The sequence below is a fragment of the Salvelinus sp. IW2-2015 genome, unplaced genomic scaffold (assembly GCF_002910315.2).
Source record: "Salvelinus sp. IW2-2015 unplaced genomic scaffold, ASM291031v2 Un_scaffold3720, whole genome shotgun sequence".
In the NCBI taxonomy this organism is placed as follows: Eukaryota; Metazoa; Chordata; class Actinopteri; order Salmoniformes; family Salmonidae; genus Salvelinus; species Salvelinus sp. IW2-2015.
The window spans coordinates 9,459-25,665 of NW_019944997.1; the positions used below are offsets into that span (position 1 = coordinate 9,459).

The 16,207-nt window shown below is 43.0% G+C and overlaps 1 protein-coding gene across 1 annotated transcript in view; it reads left to right on the forward strand.

The window, feature by feature from the left end:
• The first annotated feature begins 11,680 nt into the window (after positions 1-11,680).
• LOC112076385 (uncharacterized) overlaps positions 11,681-16,207 on the forward strand; it is a 10,643-nt gene continuing 6,116 nt past the window's right edge. Inside the window, exon 1 of the mRNA XM_024143185.2 lies at positions 11,681-13,611. Within this exon, the coding sequence (XP_023998953.1) occupies positions 11,848-13,611 (1,764 nt within the window). The 5' untranslated portion in view covers positions 11,681-11,847. The remainder of the gene's footprint in view (positions 13,612-16,207) is intronic.

Below are 16,207 nucleotides of genomic sequence, written 5' to 3' on the forward strand. Positions count from 1 at the left end.
CAACATATGCCTATAGACTAAATAAAGGTGAGCGGCTAAGAAGTTATAATCCAGAAGGCAGTCCTGATAGTTCTGTATTAAGAGAAGAGTTACTTAGATAGCCAGTGGAAGTGGTTTTAATCAGTGTCGACTGCTAGAGTGTGTTAGTGCAAGTTAGAATTCCTAAAAAATATTTAGTTTCCTCTGTAGTTAGGACAGGAAGTAGAACTGTGCTCCTCTTCTGCTGCTCTTGTTAACTGGCGCTGGTCTTCCTGTTTTGAGATTCTTACTGACAGTGCTACGAACCCTCTCTCTCTCTCCTCTTCCTCCTCTCCTCTTCCTCTCTCTGTCGTTCTCACCTCCCTCTCTCATCTTCCTCTCTCTGTCGTTCTCACCTCCTCTCTCTCCCTCTTCCTCTCTCTGTCATTCTCACCTCCCTCTCTCTCATCTTCCTCTCTCTGTCGTCTCCACCTCCCTCTCTCTCCTCTTCCTCTCTCTGTCGTTCTCACCTCCCTCCTCTCTCTTCCTCTCTCTGTCATTCTCACCTCCCTCTCTCCTCTTCCTCTCTCTGTCGTTCTCACCTCCCTCTCTCCTCTTCCTCTCTCTGTCGGTCTCACCTCCCTCTCTCCTCTTCCTCTCTCTGTCCTTCTCACCTCCCTCTCTCCTCTTCCTCTCTCTGTCGTTCTCACCTCCCTCTCTTTCCTCTTCCTCTCTCTGTCGGTCTCACCTCCCTCTCTCCTCTTCCTCTCTCTGTCGTTCTCACCTCCCTCTCCTTCTTCCTCTCTCTGTCATTCTCACCTCGCTCTCTCTCCTCTTCCTCTCTCTGTCGTTCTCACCTCCCTCTCTCCTCTTCCTCTCTCTGTCGGTCTCACCTCCCTCTCTCTCATCTTCCTCTCTCTGTCGTTCTCACCTCCCTTCTCTCCTCTTTCCTCTCTCTGTCGGTCACCTCCCTCACTCTCCTCTTGCTCTCTCGTCGTTCTCACCTCCCTCTCTCTCATCTTCCTCTCTCTGTCGGTCTCACCTCCTCTCTCTCATCTTCCTCTCTCTGTCGGTCCTACCTCCCTCGCTCTCATCTTCCTCTCTCTGTCGTTCTCACCTCCCTCTCTCTCATGTTCCTCTCTCTGTCGGTCTCACCTCCCTCTCTCTCCATCTTCCTCTCTCTGTCGGTCTCACCTCGCTTTGCTCTCATCTTCCTCTCTCTGTCGTTCTCACCTCCCCCTCTCTCATGTTCCTCTCTCTGTCGGTCTCACCTCCCTCTCCCATCTTCCTCTCTCTGTCGTTCTCACATCCCTCTCTCATCTTCCTCTCTCTGTCGTTCTCACCTCCCTCTCTCTCATTTCCTCTCTCTGTTGGTCTCACCTCCCTCTCTCAACTTCCTCTCTCTCTTCTCACCTCCCTCTTCTCCTCTTCCTCTCTTTCTTCTCACCTCCCTCTCTCATCTTCCTCTCTCTGTCGTTCTCACCTCCTCTCTCTCATCTTTCTCTCTCTGTCATTCTTCACCTCCCTCTCTCTCATCTTCCTCTCTCTCTTCTCACCTCCTCTCTCTCCTCCTCTCTCTCTGTCGTTCTCACCTCCCTCTCGCTCCATCTTCCTCTCTCTGTCGTTCTCACATCCCCTCTCTCATCTTCCTCTCTCTGTCGTTCTCACCTCCCTCTCTCTCATCTTCCTCTCTCTCTTCTCACCTCCCTCTCTCTCCTCCCTCTCTCTTCTCACCTCCCTCTCCCTCTCTCTCCTCTCTCTCTCCTCTAGGTAAGGTAGATAGCAGAGCCTGGCCCTCTCCACCCACTGTCACCACTACATAAAACTCTTCATTAAACATTCCTCCCACTCTAAACGTGATGTTGTGAGGGGTATGATGTGCACGTGAGCGTGTGCAGACAATATGCAAAGCTTCTGAAACTCCTCTCAGCATTGTTTAAAGCAAAATAAGAAATAACAGTTGTGTCAGTGGGTTAGGTTTAGGGTTAGCAGTGGTGTGTGGTGTGTGTGTGTGTGTGTGTGTGTGTGTGTGTGTGTGTGTTGGTGTGTGTGTGTGTGTGTGTGTGTGTGTGTGTGTGTGTGTGTGGTTTGTGTGTGTGTGTTGTGTGTGTGTGTGTGTGTGTGTGGTGTGTGTGTGTGTGTGTGTGTGTGTGTGTGTGTGTGTGGCTGTGGCAGTGATGGTGCCATGAGCAGTTAGGACAGGGAAAGAATGTAGATCTGGTCTGCATCCCAAATGGCAACCTATATAGTGCATTACTTTGGGTCCTGGTCAAAGGTAGTGCACCTGGTCAAAAGTAATGCACTATATAGGTTGCCATTTGAGACGCAGGCCTGCTCTGAGGGAATGTGAAGAATGTCAGTGTAATTTTATCCAACCCTCCTCTACTACTAGACAGTGTCATTGCCTGAATGTATTTAATATCCAGACCGTTTGTGTTGAACATTGTCGAGATATACAACTCACACAAATCATTAACAAGCTTAAATCCCCAATATCCCTTTAACCAATCTGCCAATAGTCTACATGACTGTTATCAACATTCCAAGAAGGACATTACAAGTCTAAACAAGTCATTCTCATGTGCTTCTTGAACATATTTCAACACAAATGTTCACGTGTAAATGCCGTAGCAAGTGTGAACAAACAGTACAACACTCAAATGAGCTAGTTCTGGTATGTGACTCATGTTCCCAGGCTTTTATAGACGATCATATCATAACATACAGCATCTGACCCTCTTATTGTCCTGCCCTCCCGCTCTCTTCTTTTCATACACTGTTTTCCCTCGGTGGCGTTGACAATGACTGCTGAAATAATTACAGCTGTTTGTAGCTAAACTGAGTCCTGTGGGTGTGTGTGGTGTGGTGTGTGTGTGTGTGTGTGTGTGTGTTGTGTGTGTGTGTGTGTGTGTGTGTGTGTGTGTGGTGTGTGTGTGTGTGTGTGTGTGTGTGTGCGTGCGTGCGTGCGTGTGTGTTGATGTGTGTGTGTTGTGTGTGTGTGTGTGTGTTGTGTGTGTGTGTGTGTGTGTGTGTGTGTGTGTGTGTGTGTTGTGGTGTGTGTGTGTGTGTGTGTGTGTGTGTTGTGTGTGTGTGTGTGTGTGTGTGTTGTAATCTCTATCTATCCCTGCAGTCAGTCGGGACTATGTCACAGGAAGCACAGGAAGACGGCAATTGTTCAGAAAATGTGAAGCCTAGACATCACTGCTATGAGCAGTTGCAATGTTCACACACAGTTCTAACACCCTAAGATCAGTAGCTAGCCTGCATACTGTAATTCACACACAGTTATATACATATTATATTACATATCTCCTCTCTCTTTCTCTCTCTCTCTATCTCTCTCTCTCTCTCTCTCTCTCTCTTCCTCTCTCTTGCTTCTCCATCTCTCTCCTCTCTCTCTCTCTCTCTCTCTCTCTCTCTCTCTCTCACTTTCTCCATAACTCTCATAATGAATCGAATCACCTGTTGAATTGTTTAAAGTGTGTCTCTGTGTGTAGTCGATGTAATTTCCTATATATGTGTTTGTCTGTGTTTGGTGTAATGTGTCTGGATTGAGCAGGTCTGAGCTAGACTGAGAAGACTGAGAGGACGACCCCAGTAGAGACAGAGAGCTTTAGGCCAGGATCAGGATGTGTGTATTGTGACTGACTAGAGGGGACAGCATGAAGCTGCCTGGCTTCCGTGAGAAAAGGAGGGATAGGGTTGGAATAGAGAAAGAGGAGGATTAGACATTACAGTACTTTAAATTGCAGCCATTTAGTGTGTATAAGATACTGATCTGTAGGACCTTCATTTTCGCCAGATTGCTACAGCAGGAAAATAATCCTGCAGCAACAGGAAATATGAATTATGCTGTGGATTATAATTAATTATTGGACATTCGTGTAGGAGTTGATACATTTTTCGTAAGGGAAAATCAAATCTAAAATTTCAAAGTCAAAATTACAAACTTTAGAAGCCTTTTTAAACCTCAAATACACTACAAGTTTTAAATGTCCTGCATTACAGGAAAGTTATCCTGTAACAGGGTGATCAAATGAAGATCCTATATCTGTACAGTCTTCAGGTTACTATTATGAAGGCTCTCAAGTTATCATGTAACGATAATGTTACTTTTCTATAAAAATATTTTCAAGTTATTTGACCATATTATAAACACGGCATGACTCTTATTCTATAACGGTCTCTCCACAATCCTGTATCTGTGTTTCAGCCCACAGCAGCCCCGCCAAGGCAGGAAACCTTCATTGTGCCTTTAAGGTTTGTCATCTTGATAAACAATGGGTCATGTAAAGAGCATGGCTGTTACTGTCCTCAGTGGCGTGATGATGGCAGTAGAGTATGAGTTACAGAGGAAGAGAATGATGACTGTAGAGTATGAGTTACAGAGGAAGAGGATGATGACTGTAGAGTATGATTTACAGAGGAAGAGTATGGAGGATAAGTCACACAGTTACAAAACAGTGAGGTTCTTCAGGACCACTCTAAGGGGTCTTTGGTCCACAGGAGGGCGGGGACACACAGACAGACTGTTACATACATTTAGACAGGCTTCCTGCCATTGTCAGCCAAATAGTCCCCCCCCACCCCCTTTGCTGTAAGATCCACTGCTTCCTGTGTAGAAGGGAGAACGCCATGCGATGACAATGGGCCAGAAACAGGACAGAGAGGAAACGTTTAAATTTAGTCCCCTGCCCTACCATCTCCTCTTTCACAGCTAAAAGACTCTGAAGCTGTTTAGATTCTGTGAATTCAGTTTCCCCTGTGTGCTCTCTTCCATTGTGTCCTTTCAATAGAAGGATTTTCACATTCAAAGCAATTCCTGAAAGCGGGTCCAGCCAATGAAACCACTGTTCAGTCAATCACATCTTTTCTCTGACATGTTTAACTTGAACCATTATATCGCTAAGGTTATTGGGCTACTTAAATGAACTAGGGGGCAGTTTACTAATTACAATTCAACAGAAACTGATATATATATTTTTTGGGGGGGAAACTAGGTCTATCAAGGTAATTTGTTTCAATACATCTAATACGTGTATGTGTGTGTGTGTGTATGTGTGTGTGTGTGTGTGTGTGTGCGTGAGCATGTGAGTGTGGTGCGTGAGCATGTGCGTGTGAGTGAGTGCGTGTGTTTTTTGCGCCCTGGCTGCTGATCGTATGTAGTCTGTCCCGCTTTCCTCTGTCTGCGTGAGAGCGTTTTATCATCTGACTGTCGGCGTCTGCTGCTTGAGTTTAAAGGGCAAGAGTGTTCATCATTCTCTCTGCTCAGAGAGAAAACTTTGGACATTTCAGAGTTTTGAGGAGGATTTCTAGAACCTAAGGAGATTAGCCCACGTCAAAAGACTTCGCCTGAGATCTCACCACAGCATAATTTCAGCGTTACTCATAGATATAAAAAGTTTACCAGGTGGGAAGTCAACCGCTGTTTTTGCATCCTACTTACTGTAATTGAAAGATTACGTTTTGTCCAGAAGTATTGAGGAGTTTCAGCTCCTGAAAGCCGGTTGGTAGGTTACACCACTTTTCTAAACGCATGTTCCGTAACGTTTCTTGCTTGTTACGTCTGTTGTCGTCAATAAATTGCCATGGAGGCTATACTGTAACGGATTCTTGTTAAATGGATCGGTTAAATTACTTAGATGAGAAGAAAATAATTTTCCGAACTGTTCTAAAGATTGGCTATAGCCGATTCTTACCGTTGCCGATCCTAATTTATTAATCAACTATGCACTTTTCAGTTTACTTTGACGTTCCTACAGGCCTATTTAAAACAATAAATACACATAACGTGATGCAGATTTTTCATATTTAGAATGTCTTGTTGGCATATATTTGTTTCTTCTCCATTTTATGAATATTTGATAAGAGACACCTGTTCTAGTTTATAGAGTATATAGGCCTATATGTAATTATAGGATCATATATATGGAATAGTGTCATTTTAAATCATGTTATTATAAAATATATATATTTATATAGTACAGTTGACACATTCTTGGAGTATTGTTTAACTTCTAGTGGAGGATACGTCTTAGATTAGTTTATAATACTGTATCTAACTACACCTCTTAGTTTATAAAACTGTATCTAACTACACCTCTTAGTTTATAAAACTGTATCTAACTACATGATGTTTATTTATTTTTATTTAAACTTTTTTTAACTAGGCAAGTCAGTGAAAAACGAATTCTTATTTACAATGACGGCCTACTGCATCTAACTACATGATGTAACCATTCCTCTTAGATTAGTTTATAATACTGTATCTGGCTACATGATGTAACCATTCCTCTTAGATTAGTTTATAATACTGTATCTGACTACATGATGTAACCATTCCTCTTAGATTAGTTATATAATCTGCATCTAACTACATGATGTAACCATTCCTCTTAGATTCGTTTATAATACTGCATCTGACTACATGTACCATTCCTCTTAGATTATGTTATAATACTGTATCTGACTACATGAAGCCATTCCTCTTAGATTAGTTTATAATTACTGTATCTGACTACATGAAGCCATTCCTTCTAGATTAGTTTATAATACTGTATCTAACTACATGATGTAACCATTCCTCCTAGATTAGTTTATAATACTGTATCTGACTACATGAAGCAATTCCTTCTAGATTAGTTTATAATACTGTATCTAACTACATGATGTAACCATTCCTTCTAGATTAGTTTATAATACTGTATCTGACTACATGTATGGCCTAACTACTCTTGTGGGATGGATCTGTAGGTTCACATACGTAGACTAATAGGGCATAGTCCTGTCTCAAATGACGTGGACTATATAGTGCGTTAATATGTGGAACAGAGAGTGAATGGAGGTGGGGCCTGGCTCTCAGTCATCCTCCTCAGATGAAGGGGATATGTCATGTGATATCAACACACACGCACACGAACACGCACACGCACCACACACACACACACACACACACACACAAACACGCACACGCAACACACACACACACCACACACACACACACCACACACACACACACACACACACACACACACACACACACACACACACACACACACCACAACCACCTCCGTAGGTTTCCACGGCAACGCAGGATCCTGGTGTATGTGTGTTCGTGTGCCGCGTGTCTTCTGTATAATTACTTGGGCTAATGTGGCTCGCGGGGGCATAGAGGGTATGGGGTGGGGGTTTAAAATAATGCTGACTCACTTTAGGGGACCACTGTACAGCACACAAGATGAAAGATTCCCTTGTTTCAAGTCACACTACATCAGCTCATCTCAAATACTGAACATTGTTTGCTAGTTATCTATGCTTGTATAGAATGTTCCATGTATGACCATGTACTACTATGGTATGTGTGTGTATGACCATGTACTACTATGTATGTGTTGTTGACCATTACTACTATGGTATGTTGTTGATGACCATGTACTACTATGTTATGTGTTGTATGACCATGTACTACTATGTTATGTGTTGTATGACCATGTACTACTATGTTATGTGTTGTATGACCATGTACTACTATGTTATGTTGTTGTATGACCATGTACTACTATGTTATGTGTTGTATGACCATGTACTACTATGTATGTGTTGTTTGACCATGTACTACTATGTTATGTGTTGTATGACCATGTACTACTATGTTAGTTCATGTGTTACAAGTGATGAGAGATAGGGTCGTCTCCCAAGTGGCACCCTATTGCCTATAAGCCACTTCTTTTGGGCCCTGGTCACAAGTGGTGCACTGTAGGAAATAGGCTGCCATTGAGGATGCACCATAGCTTCTTGAACTCCACTCTTTATGCACCAGTCTTACAAAACAGCAATCTGTACTGTATTTCTACTCTATCTGTGCCATATCTGTACTGTATCGTATCTGTATCTGTATATGTATCTGTATCTGTATCTGTACTGTATCTGTATCTGTATCTGTACTTTATATGTATCTCTATCTGTATCTGTATCTGTATTTGTAGTGTATCTGTATCTGTATATGTACTGTATCTGTACCTGTTGATACTGTACTTTATATGTACTGTACTTTGTATCTGTATCTGATATTGGTATCTGTATCTGTATCTGTATCATGTACTGTATCTTTATTTGTATCTGTATGTATCTGTATATGTATCTGTTATCTGTACTTTATTATATGTACTGTATTGTATCTGTAACTGTATCTGTATCTGTACTTGATATGTTCTGTACTGTATTTGTATCTGTATTTGTATCTGTACTTTAATGTATCTGTATCTGTATTTGTATCTGTACTGTATCTGTATCTGTTTATATGTATCTGTACTGTATCTGTATATGTATCTGTATCTGTACTTTATATTGTATCTGTATCTGTAATCTGTACTGTATGTTATCTGTGATCTGTATTTGTACTGTATAGTCTGTAATCTGTATTTGTATGTATTTGTATCTGTATTTACTGTATCTGTATCTTGTACTTTATATGTATCTGGTATCTGTATGTTGTATCTGTACTATTGTATCTGTACTTTATATGTATCTGTATCTGTATTTGTATCTCTGCTGTAATCTGTATCTGTACTTTTATCTGTATCTGTACTGTATCTGTATTGTATCTGTATCGTACTTTATATTACTGTATCTGTATCTGTACTATCTGTATCTGTTATCTGTATTGTACTGTATCTGTAATCTGTATTGGTACTGTATCTGTACTGTTTCTGTACTGTATCTGTATCTGTATTTGTACTGTATCTGTATCTGTACTGTATCTGTATCTGTACTGTTATCTGTATCTGTATCTGTATCTGTACTGTATCTGTTTCTGTATCTGTACTGTACTGTTTCTGTATCTGTATCTGTACTGTACTGTACTGTATCTGTATCGTATCTGTATCTGTACTGTATGTACTGTATCTGTTCTGTACTGTTTCTGTACTGTATCTACATCTGATGTGTGGTCAGTCTGTATGACATATTATGATAATGAGTTTGTTTGTTGAACTCATGCAAAGTCTCCGGTTTTCTTATTGCCGCTCAGAGACAAATACAGGGTCTTATTGCCGCTCAGAACAAATACAGGTGTTCTTATTGCCCTCAGAGACAAATACAGGGTTCTTATTGCTCCTCAGAGACAAATACAGGGTTCTTATCCGCTCAGAGATAAATACAGGTTCTTATTGCCGCTCAGAGATAAATACAGGTTCTTATTGCCGCTCAGAGATAAATACAGGTTCTATTGCCGCTCAGAGATAATACAGGGTTCTTATTTCCCTCAGAGAACAAATACAGTGTTCTTATTGCACTCAGAGATAAATACAGGGTTCTTATTGCCCCTCAGAGATAAATACAGGGTTCTTTATTGCCCTCAGAGTAAATACAGGGTTCTTATTGCTCCTCAGAGATAAATACAGTTCTTATTGCCCCTCAGAGATAAATACAGGTTCTTATGCCCCTCAGAGATAAAACAGGGTTCTTATTGCTCCTCAGAGATAAATACAGGGTTCTTATTGCCCCTCAGAGATAAATACAGGGTTCTTATTGCCCCTCAGAGAATATACAGGGTCTTATTGCCCCTCAGAATAAATACAGGTTCTTATTGCCCCTCAGAGATAAATACAGGGTTCTTATTGCCCCTCAGAGATAAATACAGGGTTCTTATGCCCCTCAGATATAAATACAGTGTTCTTATTGCCCTCAGAGACAAATACAGGGTTCTATTTCCCCTCAGAGACAAATAAGGGTTCTTATTGCTCCTCAGAGACAAATACAGGTTCTTATTGCCGCTCAGAGACAAATACAGGCGTTCTTATTGCCCCTCAGAGACAAATACAGGTTCTTTATTTCTCCTCAAGAATAAATACAGGGTTCTTATTGCCGGCTCAGAGATAAATACAGGGTTCTTATTGCCGCCCAGAGATAATACAGGGTTCTTATTGCCGCTCAGAGACAAATACAGGGTTCTTATTGCTCCTCAGAGATAAATACAAGGTTCTTATTGCCGGCTCAGAGATAATACAGGGTTCTTATTGCCGTCAGAGATAAATACAGGGTTCTTATGCCGCTCAGAGACAAATACAGGGTTCTTATTGCCGCTCAGAGATAAATACAGGGTTCTTATTGCCGCTCAGAGATAAATACAGGGTTCTTATTGCCCCTCGGAGATAAATACAGGTTCTTATTACCCCTCAGAGATAAATACAGGGTTCTTATGCACCTCAGAGATAAATACAGGTTCTTATTGCCCTCAGAGATAAATACAGGGATTCTTATTGCCCCTCAGAGATAAATAGAGGTTCTTATTGCCCCTCAGAGATAAAACAGGGTTCTTATTGCTCCTCAGAGATAAATACAGGGTTCTTATTGCCCCTCAGAGATAAATACAGGGTTCTTATTGCCCCTCAGAGATAAACAGGGTTCTTATTGCCCTCAGAGATAAATACAGGGTTCTTATTGCCCCTCAGAAGATAAATACAGGGTTCTTATTGCCCTCAGAGATAAATACAGGTCTTACTGCCCCTCAGATATAAATACAGTGTTCTTATTGCCCCTCAGAGACAAATACAGGGTTCTTATTTCCCCTCAGAGACAAATACAGGTTCTTATGCTCCTCAGAGACAAATACAGGGTTCTTATTGCCACTCAGAGACAAATACAGCGTTCTTATTGCCCTCAGAGACAAATACAGGGTTCTTATTTCTCCTCAGAGATAAATACAGGGTTCTTATTGCCGGCTCAGAGATAAATACAGGGTTCTTATTGCGCCCAGAGATAAATACAGGGTTCTATTGCCGCTCAGAGACAAATACAGGGTTCTTATTGCTCCTCAGAGATAAATACAAGGTTCTTATTGCCGCTCAGAGATAAAACAGGTTCTATTGCGCTCAGAGATAAATACAGGGTTCTTATTGCCGCTCAAGACAAATACAGGGTTCTTATTGCCGCTCAGAGATAAATACAGGGTTCTTATTGCCGCTCAGAGATAAATACAGGGTTCTTATTGCCCTCGGAGATAAATACAGGTTCTTATTACCCCTCAGAGATAAATACAGGTTCTTTTGCACCTCAGAGATAAATACAGGGTTCTTATTGCCCCTCAGAGATAAACAGGGATCTTATTGCCCTCAGAGATAAATAGAGGGTTCTTATTGCCCCTCAGAGATAATACAGGTTCTTATTACCCCTCAGAGATAAATACAGGGTTCTTTCATTGATTTGAATTTAATTGTGTGTGTGTGAGTATAAGAGAGTTCACAAATGGTTGTGTTGTGTGTTTTGTCTCTCCAGGTGTGTGTGGGAGTGAAAGGTGTGGTGCGGTTCGGAGCTGATAGCTGACGGAGCTGATAGCTGACGGAGCTGATAGCCGGCGGAGCTGATAGCTGACTGACTGATAGCTGACGGAGCTGATAGCTGACTGAGCTGATAGCTGACGGAGCTGAATAGCCGACGGAGCTGATAGCTGACGGAGTGCCAGATAGCTGACGGAGCCGATAGCGACGGAGCTGATAGCTGACTGAGATGATAGCTGACAGAGCTGATAAGCTTGACGAGCGTAAAAAAATTCTGATATAAGAGGTGCCCCTGACAGAGACCTGATAGTGGGGGGAGCCCTTTTTGACAAGCATAGTAAAGAGATACTAGAGAGCCCCCTGTACTGAGCGGAGCTGATGAGCTGACGAGCTGAATAGCCTGACTGGAGCGATAGCTGACTGGAGACTGTTAGCTGACAAGAGCTGATAGCTGACAGAGCTGATAGCTGACAGAGCTGATAGCTGACGGAGCTGTTAGCTGACAGAGCTGATAGCTGACAGAGCTGATAGCTGACGGAGCTGATAGCTGAGGGAGCTGATAGCTGACAGAGCTGATAGCTGACGGAGCTGTAGTAGGATGAGATGAGAGAGGATGGAACACACGGACAGCCCCGCCTCCCACAGCAGCGACCCCAACGGGTTCGTCAATAAAGTCTTCAACGTGTCTCTGGATGTGCAGAATGAGACCGGCACTGTATCTATCCAGGAGACTGGGAAGGGAGAGGGACAGGGAGAGGGTCAAGGAGAAGGTCCGGGGCCAGGCCAAACCCAGAGAGAGTGGCAGGAGGCTGGGGATAGACAGGCAGAGCCACAGGCACCCCCTCAGACCCCTGGAAAGGAGCGCCCGGAGGTCAACCGTAGAACAAGAGCGACTGGGGGCATCTGGAAGATCTTGACCCGGCGTAGAGTGGCCTCAGAGCTGGATAACAGAAGACCTCACTCCATGATCCTCCCTGGAGAGGAGGCCTTCATCCCTAAACTGTCCTTCGCTGACAAGGTCCGCTCCATCAAGAAGCTCCGCTCTCCGGGTGTCTTCAAGGGGAGGGTGGGGAAGATGTCTGGGTCCAACACTAAGTTCAGAGACGGAGAGACGGAGGACGACTCGTTCTGCCGGGACTTCCTCCCCTCGCCCGGACTGCACCCCTGTAGGAGCACACTCCGCCACCGTGCAAAGAGGCATTCGTATGCCGGACACACCGCCGAGTTCGACTGCTCATTTGAGGACATTGATCTGACAGCTACCCTGGACAGACACCATCTTCACTCACTAGTGGAGCCTCTTACCCAGAACGGTTCTAAGCCCACAGAGAGAGTCTCCTACTCCAAGAGACCTCAGGTCCAGGCTCAGTCGCAGGCCAACCACTCCTCTAACTGTAACAGTACCTCAGCAGGAGTGTGTGAGGAGCAGAGTGTGAGGGGCAGCCCCAAGGTCCAGCTGGGTGGGAGGAGATCTAAGAGCGCTGACGTGTGGAGTTACCTGAGGAGGATCTCTGTCCTGGGGAAGGGGAACCCGGTCTACTCAGAGAGGAGTTTTGACTCAGAGCTCCACACACTGGACAAGACCATGGACTCTGACTACGGCTCGGTGGACTTCGAGAGTGTCAGGGACTTTCAACCAGCGGCTCCAAAGCACTCTGACAGCAAAGGCGGACATTTTGGGGGTCTGATTAAGTTCTTCAGCAACGTTGCGGAGACGGCTAGAAAATGGCGGACGTCTTCGCGCTCCTTCTCTCCTCCAGAGGAGGGAGGGGAGCGGTCGCCGCTGGGCTCCCCCAGAGCAGGGCAGCATCTGGGGGACTACGTCCACAGTGTGTCCCTGACTCTCCGCAGTGAGGACCACCCAGAGTGTCCCCCAACACCCAACTCACCCCTGACCCCTCATCCCCCTCGCTCCCCTGCCTGTGACCCTGCCTCACCCCCTACTCTACTAGGCAGACGGTCTCCTCAGGTGATGCTGAAGGCCTGGAGGGTGAGTCCCGACTCATCAAGCGTTAACGGCCTGGTGTGTGTGAGCTCATTGGAGACGGACAGACAGATGGACAGACAGACAGAGAGACATACGCGGCACACGTCTGTAGCCACAGTAGAGAATCACGAGCCACACTCAAGGCTGGAGAGAGAGACTCAGAAAGAGAGAGAGACAGAGGTAGACAGAGACCACTTAGAATGTCTGTCTACAGTGGAAGAGAGAGAACGAGAGGGAGGAGAGGGACACTCAGGAAATTACCTGGATTCCAAGGATGCTCTAACTGTCTCAGAGCAGACACACCTTCCAAACGGCCAATCAGAGTTATGGGAAGGAGAGATCGTAGCCACTAAGGAGCCAGCAGGAAACTGCCACCAGGAAGTATTTAAGGTGAGTATGTTGATGATAAACATGAAAACTGTTGTATGTTCAATACCCCTTATCTAAAAAACTGGCTTCTGTAAAACAGTTGTGGCAAACCAAATTTGCAGCAAGCTCATATTTTCACATGCAAATTAGTTTTGTGGCAAACTGTTGTGGCAAATTTGCGGCAACTTGTAAACTTCTGGCAAACAATTCTGGGAAACTTGTGGCAAACATGAATATGCAAATGAGATCCGGTTTTTGGTTATTGTGTGTTAACAACATTGAAATTTTGTATCTTCATAAACCCAATTACATATAACTTTAAATGAACTTTCTTCTCACAGGGAGAACTAAACTTGCTAAATATACTAAACAACATGTATTCAATATCTTAACAGATCAAAATAAATCCAAATTGCTAATGAAGAAAGGAGCAAAGATGGTATATTTCCCAAATAAATAGTTTATTTAATATGTTTATGTAGCTACATTCACATGAGAGAAATGTGAACACTATGGAGATGTTGACCTTAGGATGTTTAAAGGGGAAACTACAGAATTTACATGAGCCAAGTGATAATTGAGCAATAGCTTTCAACCAATGGAAGTGTAAAAGATAATTAACAAAATGTAGATAATTAAAACAACAACAACTAAATCAAGCCCAGTTCACAACTATTGTTGAGTGAACTTTGGAGATGGCGGCCCTGTGGAAGTCCTTTGTCCAAAGCTTGTTGAAAACATGAACTGAAACAATCCGAAAACACTAAACAAAATCAACATTATGGTTACTGACAACATTTTAGATTTTTGTATCTTAAAAGGTAGATTCAGCGGCTAATGGTCGGGTTTGGCTTTGGAAAAACTGGGTCAGCTGTTACAAAGTTGCCTTGGTGGCTATGCATGTTGCTATGCGTGTTGCTATGCGTGTTGCTATGCGTGTTGCTGTGCGTGTTGCTGTGCGTGTTGCTGTGCGTATTTCTATGCGTGTTGCTATGCGTGTTGCTATGCGTGTTTCTATGCGTGTTGTTATGCGTGTTTCTATGCGTGTTGCTATGCGTGTTTCTATGCGTGTTGCTATGCGTGTTTCTATGCATGTTGCTATGCATGTTGCTATGCATGTTGCTATGCGTGTTTCTATGCGTGTTGCTATGCGTGTTTCTATGCATGTTGCAATGCTTCTTACTGAAACTGGCCTATATATTTTTCAGCAGGGAAACAACGTTTCTGCCTTGTATAAATGCTTTACAAACAAATGATGTAGTTAGCATAAACTGGGACTTAGGCCTACTAAATCTATTTTTTAATGTGTGGCCAACTGTTCCTAGAGAGCCACAGTATACAAGATTTTTCTTCAACTAGTTATGATATTCGATCCAGACTGGGGACTTCATCATTGTCTACTAGTTGTCTATTCTTCCTGACTCGGGTATTTAAGGCTTGGGTGGAAGAAAAGCATAACATTGAGTTATGCCTAAAATGGTATTTCATATTATTGTTCCAAAATGAATTATTGGAAAGCCATCCATGCAAGAAGTCTTGCTTGACCTGGTGCACACATTTTTCCTCAGTTTGTCTGAAGGCCTCAATCTGTCATTTTGCCCTGTAACTGATTACTTCTAGAAAGAGAGAAGGAAAAACACACATGAACAAGATGCGTTAGCCAATAGTTTAAAACAACGAAATATCTCATTGTTACAAAGGATGACTGTATGGGCTACATTTATGAGAATAATACCTCATATTGTTGTTACCTTAGCTGGTGTGCTAGCTAAAATACTATTGAACAGTGACACTAGCATATTGAAATGCGTATTGGTATTAAAGACAGCAACGTATTCAACAAAAAATACAGTATAAGTGTTTAGGTAAATCCTTAGTTAGCTAGCTAGCTATCACATTAATTGTGCAAAAATATGATAGCTAACGTTAGCTAGCTAGCTAAGCGCTAGCCAAGCGTCAGCCAGTCAATGGCACTGACAGATTGAAACTGGTATCAATAAAATGTGTTCACTCTATTCCCATTTGGAAAGAAGTAGAGGGTGCTCAACCAAAATGAGTTGAGGTACAACCTAAAAATCTGTAAACATCATTGGACAGGAAAAGGTGCAAAGCTCGCTCAGCATAAACACATCTTAGTTTTATTAGTCAAGTTCAAAAGATTGACATTTTGGCCTTCAATGGCCTTCTTTAGAATAATCACAAAGGGAATGGGAAAGTTCATACAGGGCATGGGGAAGACAATTAGAGACAAAACTCTCTTCAGCTGGTGGTGCTAATGAGAGAGAGTGTGGTAACCATACAGGTTGGTGGACAGGGTGTTGGGTACTATGGTCAATGTCTCCACCTAGTGATGAAATCCCAAACTGAAGCCAGTAAAAAAAACAATCGAAAAGTGTGAAGGTTTTTTTCAATTACAGTAGGTGTAAGTGTTATACAACCGTTACTATATAATGCGTGTTGAGTATGTTGGGTATTGGAGAATAAACAACAGGGTTAACAACAAAAACAAAAAACATCAACAGCTAAGGCAAAGAGGTCTAATAACTGGTTTGGTAAGCTCCCTCCATGTGTAAACACTAAGGCAGAGAGGTCTAATAACTGGTTTGGTAAGCTCCCT